This window comes from Salvelinus fontinalis, chromosome 34, assembly GCF_029448725.1.
Source record: "Salvelinus fontinalis isolate EN_2023a chromosome 34, ASM2944872v1, whole genome shotgun sequence".
Taxonomy (NCBI): domain Eukaryota; kingdom Metazoa; phylum Chordata; class Actinopteri; order Salmoniformes; family Salmonidae; genus Salvelinus; species Salvelinus fontinalis.
In genome coordinates, this window is record NC_074698.1 from 11,855,680 (window position 1) to 11,871,219 (window position 15,540).

General features: G+C 43.1%; 2 protein-coding genes across 2 annotated transcripts; one reads left to right on the plus strand and one right to left on the minus strand.

Moving 5' to 3' along the window:
- Window positions 1–2,231: 2,231 nt before the first annotated feature.
- LOC129833120 (hemoglobin subunit beta) lies at window positions 2,232–3,181 on the minus strand. The gene is made up of 3 exons (XM_055897425.1): window positions 3,018–3,181; window positions 2,619–2,841; window positions 2,232–2,479 (listed from the first exon to the last, which is right to left on the minus strand). The coding sequence occupies exons 1-3, from the start codon at window positions 3,107–3,109 to the stop codon at window positions 2,348–2,350; spliced, it is 447 nt and encodes a 148-aa protein (XP_055753400.1). The 5' UTR covers window positions 3,110–3,181; the 3' UTR covers window positions 2,232–2,347.
- Window positions 3,182–4,313: 1,132 nt separating this feature from the next.
- On the plus strand, window positions 4,314–5,462 carry LOC129833121 (hemoglobin subunit alpha-4-like). The gene is made up of 3 exons (XM_055897426.1): window positions 4,314–4,472; window positions 4,948–5,155; window positions 5,249–5,462. The coding sequence occupies exons 1-3, from the start codon at window positions 4,378–4,380 to the stop codon at window positions 5,375–5,377; spliced, it is 432 nt and encodes a 143-aa protein (XP_055753401.1). The 5' UTR covers window positions 4,314–4,377; the 3' UTR covers window positions 5,378–5,462.
- The last annotated feature ends 10,078 nt before the right edge of the window (window positions 5,463–15,540 follow it).

Genomic DNA, 15,540 nt, shown 5'->3' on the forward strand with positions numbered 1-15,540 from the left:
GATGTAAGAAGGGCTTTATAAATCTGATTGATTGTTGGATTGAACAGTATGCGAAATTAAGAGGTGAAAATAGACCAAATTATTAGGGTGAGGCACATTGAAGCCGTTTGGGTCTTTACCTGTCAAAAAGGATACACGACATATAACACTATTTGACGCATTAAATACAAGTTTAAATTGACACGTCAAATAATACAATTATATAATAGAATGTTGTGTGTGCTGAACTTTCACGCGCAAGCCAAGCACCACAACTACTATCAGTAGCAATGTCAAAGCTGTACAAAACAATTTGCCAAACAGGCAGAGATCAGGCCACGACCGATGTGTTTACAATACCCCTTTGGAGAAAATATAACACATTATTAGGGTGAGGCACATGGGCTACTAACATCTTAATACACAACATTCACTAAGTATTACTTTCTTAGCTACAGTATATATTTATCCCTTGCACATTACATAATTTATGCAGCAGCATACAAGACATGTTTGGATTCACCTTGTGAAGGTGGCGCAGCGGTCCTTGGTTGGCACATGTTGTCATCAAACTTTGTTATCAAAGTCTGGCATTTTCTGGATTTATGGTGGGAACTCGGGAAACACAGCCACTCCATTGAATAGCAGGCTAACGTAAGTGGTTTCTTTGCAACGCTTGCAGTTATCCACTGATTCCTTCCAAACGACTCATTGTTGAATTTGCGATTTCCAACTTGTTGTGTAATCTTTATGTACAATGGCCGATGAGCACCGATACATGTTTTCTATAATTTCTCTTCATTATTTCTCTTCATATGACAATGATTACAAAGGATTTGCCAGTAGATTGTCAACTTGATGACAACTGATGACTGATGATCAGTCCAATCAAAGCTACTGTAGATATAACGTGATTTGATATCGTTCTATTTGTGGCCAATGACTTTGTAACGGTCCTGACCTGTTTTATGTTGTTTTTTATGTGTTTATGGTCAGGGCATGTGTTTTGGGTGGGCAGTCTATGTTATCTGTTTCTATGTTGGTTTTGGGTTGCCTGGTATGGCTCTTGATTAGAGGCAGGTGGTTTGCGTTTTCCTCTAATTAAGAGTCATATTTAGGTAGGGCGTTCTCACTGTTTGTTTGTGGGTGATTGTCTCCTGTGTCGTGTAATGTATGTACCTGTCACGGTCCTGACCTGTTTTCTGTTAGTTTGTGTATGTGTTAGCTGGTCAGGACGTGAGTTTGGGTGGGCAGTCTATGTTTTCTGTTTCTATGTTGGTTTAAGGGTGACCTGATATGGCTCTCAATTAGAGGCAGGTGGTTTTCATTTCCTCTGATTGAGAGCCATATTAAGGTAGGTGTTTTCACACTGTTTGTTTGTGGGTGGTTGTCTCCTGTGTCTGTATGTATGTTCGTGCCACACGGGACTGTAGCGTTTGTTTGTAGTCGTGTACCTGTTCGTGCGTTCTTCAAGTTATATGTAAGTTCGTGTCCAGGTCTGTTTTCATCGTTTATTTGTTTTGTAGTTTATTCAAGTATAGTTCGTTTTCTGTCTACGTCGTGTTTGTTGTTTTGTCGTGTCTTAAATAAATCATGTCATCATACCTCGCTGCACATTGGTCTTCAGATCCCTCTCTCCTCTCCTCGTCTGAGGAGGAGGAGGATTTAGAGAACCGTTACAGTACCATACGGGACTGTTTGGCTGTTCGTTTTCGTTTCGATGTCGTCTGTTTCCTGTCCGTGAGTTTACGTGTAGTTATGTAAGTTTATGTTCAGGTTTCGTTGACTTCGTTTTCTTGTTTTGTAAAGTTGAAAGTGTTTTGTTTTTTCGTGTTGCCATCATCATCGTGTTAAATAAAAAGATGGCTTATTTCCCTGAAGCTGCATTTTGGTCTGATGATCCTTCTCTCCTCTCCTCGTCTGAGGATGAGGAGAGCGACAGCCGTTACAGACTTTGAGCCTTCTTGGATGGGCACTTCTAATAACTCTATGGCAGAACCCAAGGGGCTACAAAAACATGTTTGTATGCCGCTTTATTAACTCAGTTACATTTTTTGCCATCCTCTTTCCTTACCTCATCAATGAATATCCCATAGGCCTCTAGATTATGGACAGAGTATGTATATGAACACCATCATCAAAATAGTTTTTTTCATTCACATTCCCCAATTTTTAGAGTGTAGAACCCATTTGCAATCAGTATAATTGCAGGAGAGCGTTTTCCATAAAAAACAACACTTCAAAAAGATAAATGCTTTTAAATGTATTTTATTCATTTCAATATGTGTCGCTATGGCACAGCTTCCAGCCTAACAGACTGGAGTTGGAGTGTCATCTCTCTTCCATATTGATGCTGTCGAGTGATGCTCTAGTGGTACTGTCTGCCAAGAGCGGACACAACGACAGCCAGGAACTTCTGGAAGGCTTCCTGAGTATCAGCACTGAAAACGGCGGGACCGAGCTTGGCCGCCACGCACACGGTGATGCAGTCGGCGAGGAGCTGTGGAGAGGGGACCGTAAAGGAACCAGATGGCGAATGTAATATTGGAATAAGCTTTACATCGGCTCATAACGCTCTTTAATTTATAAGACGATTTATTTTAGTATTTTGTTTCAGTTTGCTAAAGTGTAATACTCACCCTGAAGTTATCGGGATCCACGTGCAGTTTCTCGGAGTGCATCACACTCAGTGCAGCATAGGTGTTCTTGATGTCATCCAGGTTCTGCACAGCTCTGTCCAGTCCGTGCATCACGGTCTTTCCGTGCTTGGCCACGGCGGGGTTACCCATGATGGCAGCGGGTGTGGACAGGTTGCCGAAGGCGCTAAAGTGTCTCTGAGTCCATGGAGACACGATCAGAAGTCTAAAAAGAAATAAAACAGGCTGCCATTAAAATTATACTTCACAATCAATATGGTCTGTATCGCACCAAAGGTGAACACCGTGGTTTCCAACTACGCAATTAGTGCTAAATAGTCTAGGTAGCCTATTATCGTGTTATTATTTAATGATGTCTACATAAATATTATAAGAATGTACCTGGCCAGGGCCTGGGGTCCGATCTCATCCACGCTGATCTTTCCCCACAGGCCTACGATGGCACTGCGCTCAGCATCTGTCCAGTCGACCATGTTGACGTTTGTTTGTTGATTTTCGTTGGTACTTGCAAAATGTTACAAGGGATCCCTGATCTGTTTGTCTACTGGGACTTCCAATTTATTGATGTTCAGTATCTCCGCCCTGATCAGAACACAGAAAATGATTGGATGAACGTCTTGAGGGGGCAAGGTCCTCGAGTGTGGCACATATCGGCATTGTGCCAACTTCATCCCACCTTTAAAGATAATGCTTGGTCATTTAGGCGTTTCCAAATTCTAATTAATACGGATGAAATAAACAAGTCATGATGAGCCTTCAATAACACATGCAAACTCAATGATACAATCGAACATCATTTCAAAAAAGTTAAATGTATAGACATTTAATGGATTTTGGTTCCTTCCTCTTTTAATTGATCGTTGTAATATTGGCATTGAATTGTAATATTATATTTATAGAATGCTAATTATTGATGTAAGTGTTTATTTAGGGAAAACCGTAGATTGGGAGTGAACTATTAAAGAAAGAGCATGACTCATGACTCAATGTGTTTTATCTTCATATTCAGACGGCCCCACCCATTTGAAAGCTCCATATTTCTGGTCTTTTTGAATGATTAATCGAAATATCAGTTGGTGACGAGTCGTTTTATAGGCCTTCATCAGGGGAATTGATACGTTCTAACTGGACACTATTCAAATTCAATATGAGCCGATTTCATTCAATGAAACTACAGCCTTTTGTTTAATTCTTCTGAAATAAAATGCATGTAGCCTACATGTTATTAAACTGCTTTGTGATAGGCACAGGCAACGGTTTGCTACCAGAACGAAACATTTCCATCGATTTTTCCATCGAACCTTTTGTAGGTTACAGAATGACATAGCTTATACTCACTCACCAATGAGTGCTGCAATATTAGACCTTAATAAACCTTAATATTAGACTAAACTTTAATTGTAAAGAAAATATTGAGGTATTAAGTGTTTCAAAAACCCTTTGTTATGCAATCTATATGAAATAAATGCATACATTGTTATGACAACATTTTTACAAACGAAAGTATTATGTGCTGAGGTCATATGTTGGGCATTACACGAATTGGCTCGGTTGCATAATTATAAAGTATAAAAAACATGAATCATGTCTTGGACAAATTCCCAATCAGAGGCGGGACCGAGATAATATCGGGGTGTGCCTTTTCTTGTGCCTCAATAAAAACAGCCTCTGAGTTTTCCACGCTCACAAGTTTATATTCTTAGCATCTTCATTTAAGTGGATAAACGTACAAGACGCAGCTATGAGTCTCTCAGCCAAGGACAAAGCCAACGTGAAGGCCATCTGGGGCAAGATCCTCACTAAATCCGATGAGATTGGAGAACAGGCTCTTTCCAGGTAATTACATAACGATGTATGATAAATTCTAGACTAGGTACATGTAGGCTGTTGAAATTATTAGCACACAATTCCTCAGTCAATTTGGAAGCTATAAATACGTGGCCTAGACTCTTAGAAGAAAAGGTGCTATCTGGAACCTCATAGGGTTGTTCAGCTGTCCCCATTGGATAACTCTTTGAAGAACCCTTCTTGGTTCCAAGTAGAGAACCCTTTTGTTTCCAGGTAGAACCCCTTTGGGTTCCATGTGGACCCCTTTTCCCAGAGGGTTCTACCTGAAACACAAAAGGGTTCTACTTGGAACCAAAAAAGGCTCTAACTGGAACCAAAAAGGGTTATCCTATGGGACAGCCGAAGAACCCTTTTGGAACACCTTTTTCTAAAGTGTATGTCGGCGAAAATAAGGGCAGGAGCCCCGAACGAATGATTATTTAAGATTAATTTTGTCTCACCTCATTTCTAATGTCCACGACAGGATGCTTGTTGTCTACCCCCAGACCAAGGCCTACTTCTCCCACTGGGCTTCCGTGGCCCCCGGTTCCGCTCCAGTGAAGAAGCACGGCATCACCATCATGAATCAGATCGATGCCTGTGTTGGCAACTTGGACGACCTTTTTGGTTTCTTGACCAAGCTCAGTGAACTGCACGCCACCAAGCTGAGGGTGGACCCCGCCAACTTCAAGGTAAGATAATTTTTTAAATAAAATAACACCAAAAAAAATCTACGTTTTTACCTGTGTGAAGGTGAAATAATCTATTTCCCTTTTGCTTTGCAGATCCTGGCTCACAACCTGATTGTGGTCATTGCCGCCTACTTCCCTGCCGAATTCACCCCCGAGATCCACCTGTCCGTGGACAAGTTCCTGCAGCAACTGGCTCTGGCCCTGGCGGAGAAGTACCGCTAAACCGGAGTTCAGCTGTCAAGCTGTCATCCGAGGAATAATGTCCATCCAATATTGGCACACTGACAATAAACCTAACTGAAACTCATACCGAGGTGTTTGTTGTTTGTCATTTTAATTGTCTTGCATTGTCTTGTGGTTTATATTGTAGGCTACATTTGGATTATCTTGTAGAATGTATTTGTCAAATCAAGTATAAAATAAAGTTAACAGCCTATTTCACAGTATTTCAAGGGCATTTCATAAAAATTATGCACTTCACAATAAATGTATTTTTTTACTCCACCTTTGCATACACCTTGACATTAAAAAATCCCAAATGAATGTCCCTGAGACCAATATGTTGTGGCCAGACATTACTGTCCATCATGGACGTCACCAGGACCTGGCTTTCGGGGCTTTAGCCCGCTATGATTTGGGGTCAGCCCTGAATCTTTTGCGCAGCTGCAATGGTTTAAAAGAAAGTGTGGTCAACTGAATGCGCCACTTAGTTCATGGAGCTGTGGTTACTTGAAACCCCCGAAGTCATCCAACAGTTATAATCAGGAGTAGTGCTGCGGGTGCACAGCGGAGCGACGCTCTGCCACTTCTTAAAATGGTGATTTGTCTCGCAAGATCACGTCATGATTAATTAGTATTCTACATAACAAACCGACTATAATAGCATGATAATGTCAGGCTACTGTTATACCAAAAACACCATGACATTTCTTATGGAATGTTTTTTTTTTAATTCTCATTTGGTGGCTCCGTTTGTTCTCAAATGTGATTAGTTAGGCCGGTTAGCCACCCTTACTTACATCATTCAAGAAAATCGAAATGCACATTCCCATTTTTATTTATTTATTTTACCAGGTAAGTTGACTGAGAACACGTTCTCATTTGCAGCAACGACCTGGGGAATAGTTACAGGGGAGAGGAGGGGGATGAATAAGCCAATTGTAAACTGGGGATTATTAGGTGACCATGATGGTTTGAGGGCCAGATTGGGAATTTAGCCAGAACACCGGGGTTAACACCCCTACTCTTACGATAAGTGCCATGGGATCTTTAATGACCTCAGAGAGTCAGGACACCCGTTTAACGTCCCATCCGAAAGACGGCACACTATACAGGACAGTGTCCCCAATCACTGCCCTGGGGCATTGGGATATTGTTTTTAGACCAGAGGAAAGAGTGCCTCCTACTGGCCCTCCAACACCACTTCCAGCAGCATCTGGTCTCCCATCCAGGGACTGACCAGGACCAACCCTGCTTAGCTTCAGAAGCAAGCCAGCAGTGGTATGCAGGGTGGTATGCTGCTGGCCATGAAACTGATTGGGATCCAATGGTTGCCATGCATGCAGCATGGACGTTTCACCCGTGCAACGTGAACAATGATCCTTATCATTGACAGTGATGATGGCCTAATTTATAATAAGGTAGGCCTAGTTTGGTGTTTTAGTATTTAAAAAATAGAACACTTTCCTTTAGCCACTTACAGTATGTGTAGGTGTAACAGTATAACTTTAAACCGTCCCCTCGCCCCGACACGGGCGCGAACCAGGGACCCTCTGCACACATCAACAACAGTCAACCACGAAGCCTTGTTACCCATCGCTCCACAAAAGCCGCGGCCCTTGCAGAGCAAGGGGAAACCCTACTTAAGTCTCAGAGCAAGTGACGTAACTGATTGAAATGCTACTAGCGCGTACCCGCTAACTAGCTAGCCATTTCACATCCGTTACACTCACCCCCCTTTCAACCTCCTCCTTTTCCGCAGCAACCAGTGATCCGGGTCAACAGCATCAATGTAACAGTTTTACTTTAAACCGTCCCCTCGCCCCGGGCGCGAACCAGGGACCCTCTGCACACATCAACAACAGTCAACCACGAAGCCTCGTTACCCATCGCTCCACAAGAACCGCGGCCCTTGCAGAGCAAGGGGAAACCCTACTTAAGTCTCAGAGCAAGTGACGTAACTGATTGAAATGCTACTAGCGCGTACCCGCTAACTAGCTAGCCATTTCACATCCGTTACACTTAGGCATAGGCAATCATGCAGTTTGGATGATGCGTTGTATGTAGCCTACATTCTAGAATTATTTTATACAATAGGCTTCATGATGGTATGTGTGGTCAACCGATGATTCAAGCACCGTTTTGATTGGACAGCATCACTGCGCTGCTTTGAGACAAGGAACTCAGCTTGATAAATCAAGAAATCAATCAATGTCAGATGTTTGTTTTCACTGGATCTCCGTTTGGATGTTTGGTTACAATTAGACTGGGATATGTTCTCATGATCATTAGTCTAGTAATTGAAAGCAACGCAGATCTTCTATAAGCACACACGTTAGGCCTACTGTATAGTCTACCCGATGAGCTTCCCTGATGTTTTCATGATCATTAGTCTAGTAATTGAAAGCAACGCAGATCTTCTATACGCACACACGTTAGGCCTACTGTATAGTCTACCCGATGAGCTTCCCTGATGTTTTCATGATCATTAGTCTAGTAATTGAAAGCAACGCAGATCTTCTATAAGCACACACGTTAGGCCTACTGTATAGTCTACCCGATGAGCTTCCCTGATGTTTTCATGATCATTAGTCTAGTAATTGAAAGCAACGCAGATCTTCTATACGCACACACGTTAGGCCTACTGTATAGTCTACCCGATGAGCTTCCCTCATGTTTTCATGAACTTTCCAATACCTTTCTGATGCATTGCAGTCATTTAGCCCACTGACGCGAATACACATTTTTACACTTTTCTCGTAGGCTAGTCACTTGACATATTTGTTACTGTTTAGATATGTCATAAGGCCTACATTGTCTCCACAACAATAGACCTGAAATCACTATTGGCTTCATTGACTTACTGAGACCACTTGCTGATAGATTATTTAAAATAGTATTGTAACAGTAGACCTACATACACAATAACCACATATGGCGTCAATGACCACAATCCATTGAATTATTAAGTGTTGATTCATTTATTTGGCCCTGGGGAGAGCACAGCGCATGGAAGAAAACACAGCGCTACAGAAAGGGGTCCTGGAAGTGATGCAGAGAAATTGGAATACATTTGCCAAATTTTATAATTAGGGTGAGTATTTGTAAAATGTGAAACTTTCTGAAAATGTTTTTTGCAGAACACCTTACAGAATCCTCTCATTGTCTAACCCCTGACACGATACCATTCTAAATAGCTTACAAACTCTTACAAAATAAAATATAAAGGGACCACATTTTTTAAGTCCATACAGGCAAATTGGGACACCTTGATTGGCAAAGTGGGACACTTCATTCTTTATTGTAAAGAAGGATAAATTAAAGAGTATATGAGTAATTTCAATATTTTAATGATAAACTTAAATTATTCATACAAATTAAACGTATTAAAATATTATTTATTTATTTATTTATCTGGAACATTAAGAATTATCATGTACAATAATATTTATTATTATCATTATTCCTCTTCTTCTTCTTATCATAATCATACCTCATTATAATTATATGATGTTGCCTGTATGTAATTGTATAGACTATAAATAAAATATAATGAACTTCATGTATGTCACGTCTGCTCCCGCTCTTCCCTCCCCTGGCGCTTGAAGGCGCCAGAAAGCCTAGCATCACGCACTCCTGCCATCCATCACGCACACCTGCCTTCCCTCGTCACGCGCATCAGCGTTATTGGACTCACCTGGACTCACTTATCACCTGTTTATTTCCTCCCCTATATTTGTCAGTTCCCCAGCTCTGTTCCCCGCTGCTGCATTGATTGTTTTTTGTCTTTGTTTTCTGTTTGCTAACGCTGTTCCTGTCTTGTTCAATGTCCGTTATTTATTAAATGTTACTCCCCGTACCTGCTTCGTCTCTCCAGGGAATGTTTTATTGTCACCAGAGTCAAATACCGCAAAATGAACTTTTTTATTATGGATATGAAAATGTTGGTGAGGTAATATCTTTCTAAGTAAAATGCAGCTATGCTATTTTTTTTAGCAAGCTAGCTGATAGCAGATTTGAGGAAATGTATGTTGTACATTTGATCCTATTTAGAAAATCAATTTCTGTTAAGAAATTATGTATTTCATAATCCCCAGGAAAAAAAATTCTGCATTAAAATGGCCTAGAGGAGGTTCCCAGTTTGACAGTATACATATATATAGGCGATAGGAATACTGCAACACTCTCCAAATGTCAATACTCTAAAAAGGTTAGGATAGAAACAAAACCACACACCCTCGCCCTCCATTTGGCAAATCTGACAATAATTCTATCCTCCTGATTCCTGCTTACAAGCAAAAATTAAGCAGGAATACCAGTGACCTGGTCAATGAAAGTGATCAGATGAAGCAGATGCTAAACTACAGGACTGTTTTGCTAGCACAGACTGGAATATGTTCCTCCCATGCCATTGAGGAGTACACCACATCAGTCACTGGCTTCATCAATAAGTGTATCGATGACGTCGTCCCCACAGTGACTGTACGTATATACCCCAACCAGAAACCATGGATTCCAGGCAACATCCGCACTGAGCTAAAGGGTAGAGATGCCGCATTCAAGGAGCGGGACTCTAACCCGGAAGCTTATAAGAAATCCCGCTCTGACCTCGGACGAACCATCAAACAGGCAAAGCATCAATACAGGACTAAGATTGAATCGTAATACACCGGCTCCGACGCTCGTTGGACATGGCAGGGCTTGCAAACTATTACAGACAACAAAGGGAAGCAGAGCCGAGAGCTGCCCAGTGACACAAGCCTACCAGAAGAGCTAAATAACCTCTATGCTTGCTTCGAGGCAAGTAACACTGAAACATGCATGAGAGCATCAGCTGTTCCGAACGACTGTGTGATCACGCTCTCCGCAGCCGATGTGAGTGAGACCTTTAAACAAGTCAACATTCACAAGGCCGCAGGGCCAGACGTATTACTAGGATGTGTACTCCGAGTATGCGCTGACCAACTGGCAATTTCACTGACAATTTCACTGACATTTTCAACCTCTCTATGTCTGAGTCTGTAATACCAACATGTTTCAAGCAGACCACCATAGTCCCTGTGCCCAAGAACACTAAGGTACCTGCCTAAATGACTACCGACCCGTAGCCCTCACGTCTGTAGCCATGAAGTGCTTTGAAAGGCTGGTCATGGCTCACATCAACACCATTATCCAGAAACCCTAGACCCACTCCAATTTGCATTCCGCACCAACAGATCCACAGATGGACAAAAGGAACATCTATGTGAGAATGCTATTCATTGACTACAAGTCAGCGTCCAACACCATAGTGCCCTCAAAGCTCATCAATAAGCTAAGGATCCTGGGACTAAACACCTCCCTCTGCAACTGGATCCTGGACTTCCTGACGGGCCGCCCCCAGGTAGTAAGGGTAGGTAACAACACATCCGCCACGCTGATCCTCAACACAGGGGCCCCTCAGGGGTGCATGCTCAGTCCCCTCCTGTACTCCCTGTTCACTCATGACTGCACGGCCAGGCACTACTCCAACACCATCATTAAGTTTGCCGATGACACAACAGTGGTAGGCCTGATCACTGACAACGACGAGACAGCCTATAGGGAGGAGGTCAGAGACTTGGCCGTGTGGTGCAAGGACAACAGCCTCTCCCTATACGTGATCAAGACAAAGGGGATGATTGTGGACTACAGGAAAAGGAGGACCGAGCATGCCCCCATTCCCTGTAGGGGAGCAGGTTGAGAGCTTCAAGTTCCTTGGCATCCACATCACCAACAAACGATCATGGTCCAAGCACACCAAGACAGTTGTGAAGAGGGCATGACAAAACCTATTCTGCCTTAGGAGACTGGAAGGATTTGGCATGGGTCCTCAGATCCTCAAAAGGTTCTACATCTGCACCATCGAGAGCATCCTGACGGGTTGCATCACTGCCTGGTACGGCAACTGCTCAGCCTTCGACCGCAAGGGACTACAGAGGATAGTGCGTACGGCCCAGTACATCACTGAGGCCAAGCTTCATGCCATCCAGGACCTCTATACCAGGCAGTGTCAGAGGAAGGTCCTAAAAATTGTCAAAGACTCCAGACACCCTAGTCATAGACTGTTCTCTCTGCTACCGCACGGTAAGCGGTACCGGAGCACCAAGTCTAGGTGCAAAAGGCTTCTAAACAGCTTCTACCCCCAAGCCATAAGACTCACTTTAATATCTCTACCTACATGTACATATTACCTCAATTACCTCGACTAACCGGTGCCCCCACACATTGACTCTGTACCGGTACCCCCTGTATATAGCCTCGCTATTGTTATTTTACTGCTGCTCTTTAATTATTTGTTACTTTTATTTCTCACTTTTTTAAGGTATTTTCTTAAAACTGCATTGTTGTTTAAGGGCTTGTAAGTAAGCATTTCACTATAATGTCTACACCTATTGTATTCGGCGCATGTGACGAATAGAATTTGATTTGATTTGCAATTACTTTGATTCACAATTACATCCCATTACTAAATATGTTGTAATGAGACACGGAATATCCTTTCTTAGTTTTTATAACTTTAACATTATTTACCTCAGAATCCTATGCAGTAGTGACCCGTCATTCAGGGCAGGTGTGGTAGAGCCCCACCTGTTTTATGCCACACATTTTTAACAAAAAAAAGAAACACACCATCGGCCTCCACAATCCCCCGACCTCAACTAAAGTGAGATGTTTGCGATGAGTCGAACCGCAGAGTGAAGGTAAAGCAGTCAACGAGTGCTCAGCATATGTGGGAACTCCTTCAAGACTGTTGGACTGTTCTCTCAACCAGAACTCCTTCAAGACTGTTCTCTCAACCAGCTTCCAGGTGAAGCTGGTTGAGAGAATACCAAGAGTGTGCAAAGCTCAAGGCAAAGGGTGGCTACTTTGAAGAATATCAAATATAAAATATATTTGGATTTGTTTAACACTTTTTTGGTTACACAATGATACCATATGTGTTATTTCGTAGTTTTGATTTCTTCACTATTATCCTACAATGTAGAAAATAGTACAAAAATAACAAAAATCCTTGAATGAATGTCCAAACTTTTGAGCAATATTAGAGCTAATCATTCCAAGTCCACATGACTAATAACAATAACCTAATGGAAAATTACATCCCATAGATTTCAATGTGATAACTTGAGGTTAGTTAATTTATTGTATTTACAAAACACTTTTCATGTCCTTTTTTTTTTAAATGTTGAGGTGCCGCTTTTTGTTCAATAGTCATGCTGCTGGTAGCCTGTGTGATGAATTGATCCTTCACTTGATTGCAACTTGTGTATATGAACATCTTTGAGACAAGTCCGACGGCTCTATTGAACAAGGACAACCATAATTACTAGAGTTATTGTGCGATCTGCAATCGGCTAAACACAAAGGCCACAATAATTGCTACAAAACATGACTCCATTTATTTTTAGATCAGACAGCAGGCTCAAACAACCAATGAAATCATTGGTTGAACTCTCCCAGGTGCAAAAATGAAATAAATACAGCTATAGCGCATAATTATGTCTGACACACCCTCTCATCACTCATAATTATGTAGTTTCCCTTTATTAAGAACATACATTGTAGATTAATAATATTACTACATTGTATTGTATTGTATTACACACTCTAAACTTATTCCACGGATCCCTTGTCCAAAATTAGTTGAATCTGTTGTTAGAAATACTGATTTGGTGATATGTCTGCGGACCCCCGCAGTACCTCCATGGACCACACATGGACCACACTGGCTTGATCCTCTGTTCCATATCTGGCCTACGGAAGCTCCACGACATGAACGTAAGATCTCATACTGTACGTTCTCTGGGGTTTCTGGTGTGCCCATAGAGAATGATAGAGGCCTCTAGTTGGCAAAAGGACGTTTAAGTATGGGAAGCGCCATTGAGGGCTTCCACCATGCTTTTGCCATTTTAAAGTAGACCTAGTCAAGTAGTCAACTGGGTGGTGATTCCTATGGGCTGTAGACCCAATGGCGCTGCTGTCACAGACGCTAAAATGGCACAGATATGAAGAAGAGTCCTCTATCTATATCTATGAGTGTACTTCTTTGATAACTCCATGGTACGCTTAGGTATCTCTTATATGAAAGTGTGAGAGTGCCCTCTGCTGGAGATTTGATTGAGGGGGGAAATTATCCAAGAACTGCTTCCGATAAAAAGAAAGCGCCACAAAGTTCCAGATAGTAACAGCAGAGGGCGCTACTAGATTTGTAATAGTAAGACCTAATTTCGCCTTGATGCGTGGCTGTATTGTACACATTTCTGACCATATTACAACTCTACTAATATGGAACTTATTAGGCCTATGAGAAACATGAAACGTGTCGTATCGGCTATTGAGGATCATTATTGTCAGTTTGCACTTGCCTACGAACTTACTTTAGTAGCCTGTAATCGTCCTTTATTGAAATTAGAGTCTTCTTAAATTTTCATAGGCCTATACCCTACAGGCCAAATAGGCACAAAAAATAAAGGAAGAGAATATGCCTAATTCCAAATCCTCCTTGCCAGTTTGCGGTCTATAACAATATGTTGCTATGAGTTAAATCATATTCAAGTGAGTGTGGTACTTGGGGCCCTTGTTAAAGTCATCGGCACAATGAACTTTACCAGGTACCAAGGCATTTTATCCAAAAACCTGGTTGCCTCTGCCAAGAGGTTGACATTTGGCCACAAGTGGGTCTTTTTTTATTTATATTTTTTATTTAACCTTTATTTAACCAGGTAGGCAAGTTGAGAACACGTTCTCATTTACAATTGCGACCTGGCCAAGATAAAGCAAAGCAGTTCGACACATACAACAACACATAGTTACACATGGAGTAAAACAAACATACAGTCAATAATACAGTGAAAAATAAGTCTATATACAATGTGAGCAAGTGAGGTGAGATAAGGGAGGTGAAGGCAAACAAAATATATATATTGTCACGCGGAACTAGGTTGGCGAAAGAACCAGACGCAGAGAGAGAGAGAGCCGCTTTGGAAAAAAATATTCCTTATATTTTTTCTTAATTCAAAACTGAATAAGCCCGAACATCAAGGGCGCAGAGAGAACACTTGCCAAAACCCAAACATACACACACGTAACAAAAAACAGGTGCAACTAATAAGACAAAACAAACAGACAAACGAAAAAGGGATCGGTGGCGGCTAGTAGGACGGTGACGACGACCGCCGAGCACCGCCCGAACAGGCAGGGGAGTCAACTTCGGCAGAAGTCATGACAGTACCCCCCTCCTGACGCGCGGCTCCCGCAGCGCGCCGCCACCGGCCTCGGGGACGACCCGGAGGGCGAGGTGCCGGGCGATCCGGGTGGAGGCGGTGGAAGTCTCTCAGTAAAGTAGGATCTAAAATGTCCCCCACCGGAACCCAGCATCTCTCCTCCGGACCGTACCCCTCCCAGTCCACGAGGTACTGTAGGCCCCTCACCCGGCGTCTCGAGTCCAGAATGGCACGTACTGTGTACGCCGGGGACCCCTCGATCTCCAGAGGGGGTGGAGGGACCTCAGGCACCTCACCTTCTTGCAGGGGACCAGCCACCACCGGCCTGAGGAGAGACACATGAAACGAGGGGTTAATACGGTAATACCTAGGGAGTTGTAACCTATAACACACCTCGTTTATTCTCCTCAGGACTTTAAACGGCCCCACACACTGCGGCCCCAGCTTCCGACAGGGCAGGCGGAGAGGCAGGTTTCGGGTCGAGAGCCAGACCCTGTCCCCCGGTGTGAACACGGGGGCCTCACTGCGGTACTGGTCAGCGCTCCTCTTCTGCCGTTGTCCTGCTAACTTTAGCGATTCCTGGACGGCTTTCCAGGTGTCCTTGGAGCGCTGTACCCATTCCTCTACCGCAGGAGCCTCGGTCTGACTCTGGTGCCATGGGGCCAGGACCGGCTGGTAACCTAACACACACTCAAACGGGGACATGTTCGTTGAGGAGTGGCGGAGGGAGTTCTGAGCGAGCTCAGCCCAAGGAACATACCTCGCCCACTCACCAGGCCGGTCCCGGCAATATGACCGCAGAAACCTGCCCACATCCTGGTTTACGCGCTCCACCTGCCCATTAATCTCGGGGTGAAAACCCGAGGTCAAGCTGACCGAGACCCCCAGTCTTTCCATAAACGCCCTCCAGACTCTGGACGT

What these genes read in the sequence shown, in the direction of transcription:
- LOC129833120 (XM_055897425.1), bottom strand. Translation starts at nt 3,109, where the DNA reads ATGGTCGACTGGACAGATGCTGAGCGCAGTGCCATCGTAGGCCTGTGG. An exon ending in GGACCCCAGGCCCTGGCCAG is followed by an intron (nt 2,842 to 3,017) that starts GTACATTCTTAT and finishes ATTTCTTTTTAG; the next exon opens with ACTTCTGATCGTGTCTCCAT. An exon ending in TGGATCCCGATAACTTCAGG is followed by an intron (nt 2,480 to 2,618) that starts GTGAGTATTACA and finishes CCCTCTCCACAG; the next exon opens with CTCCTCGCCGACTGCATCAC.
- LOC129833121 (XM_055897426.1), top strand. Translation starts at nt 4,378, where the DNA reads ATGAGTCTCTCAGCCAAGGACAAAGCCAACGTGAAGGCCATCTGGGGC. An exon ending in GGAGAACAGGCTCTTTCCAG is followed by an intron (nt 4,473 to 4,947) that starts GTAATTACATAA and finishes TGTCCACGACAG; the next exon opens with GATGCTTGTTGTCTACCCCC. An exon ending in TGGACCCCGCCAACTTCAAG is followed by an intron (nt 5,156 to 5,248) that starts GTAAGATAATTT and finishes TTTGCTTTGCAG; the next exon opens with ATCCTGGCTCACAACCTGAT.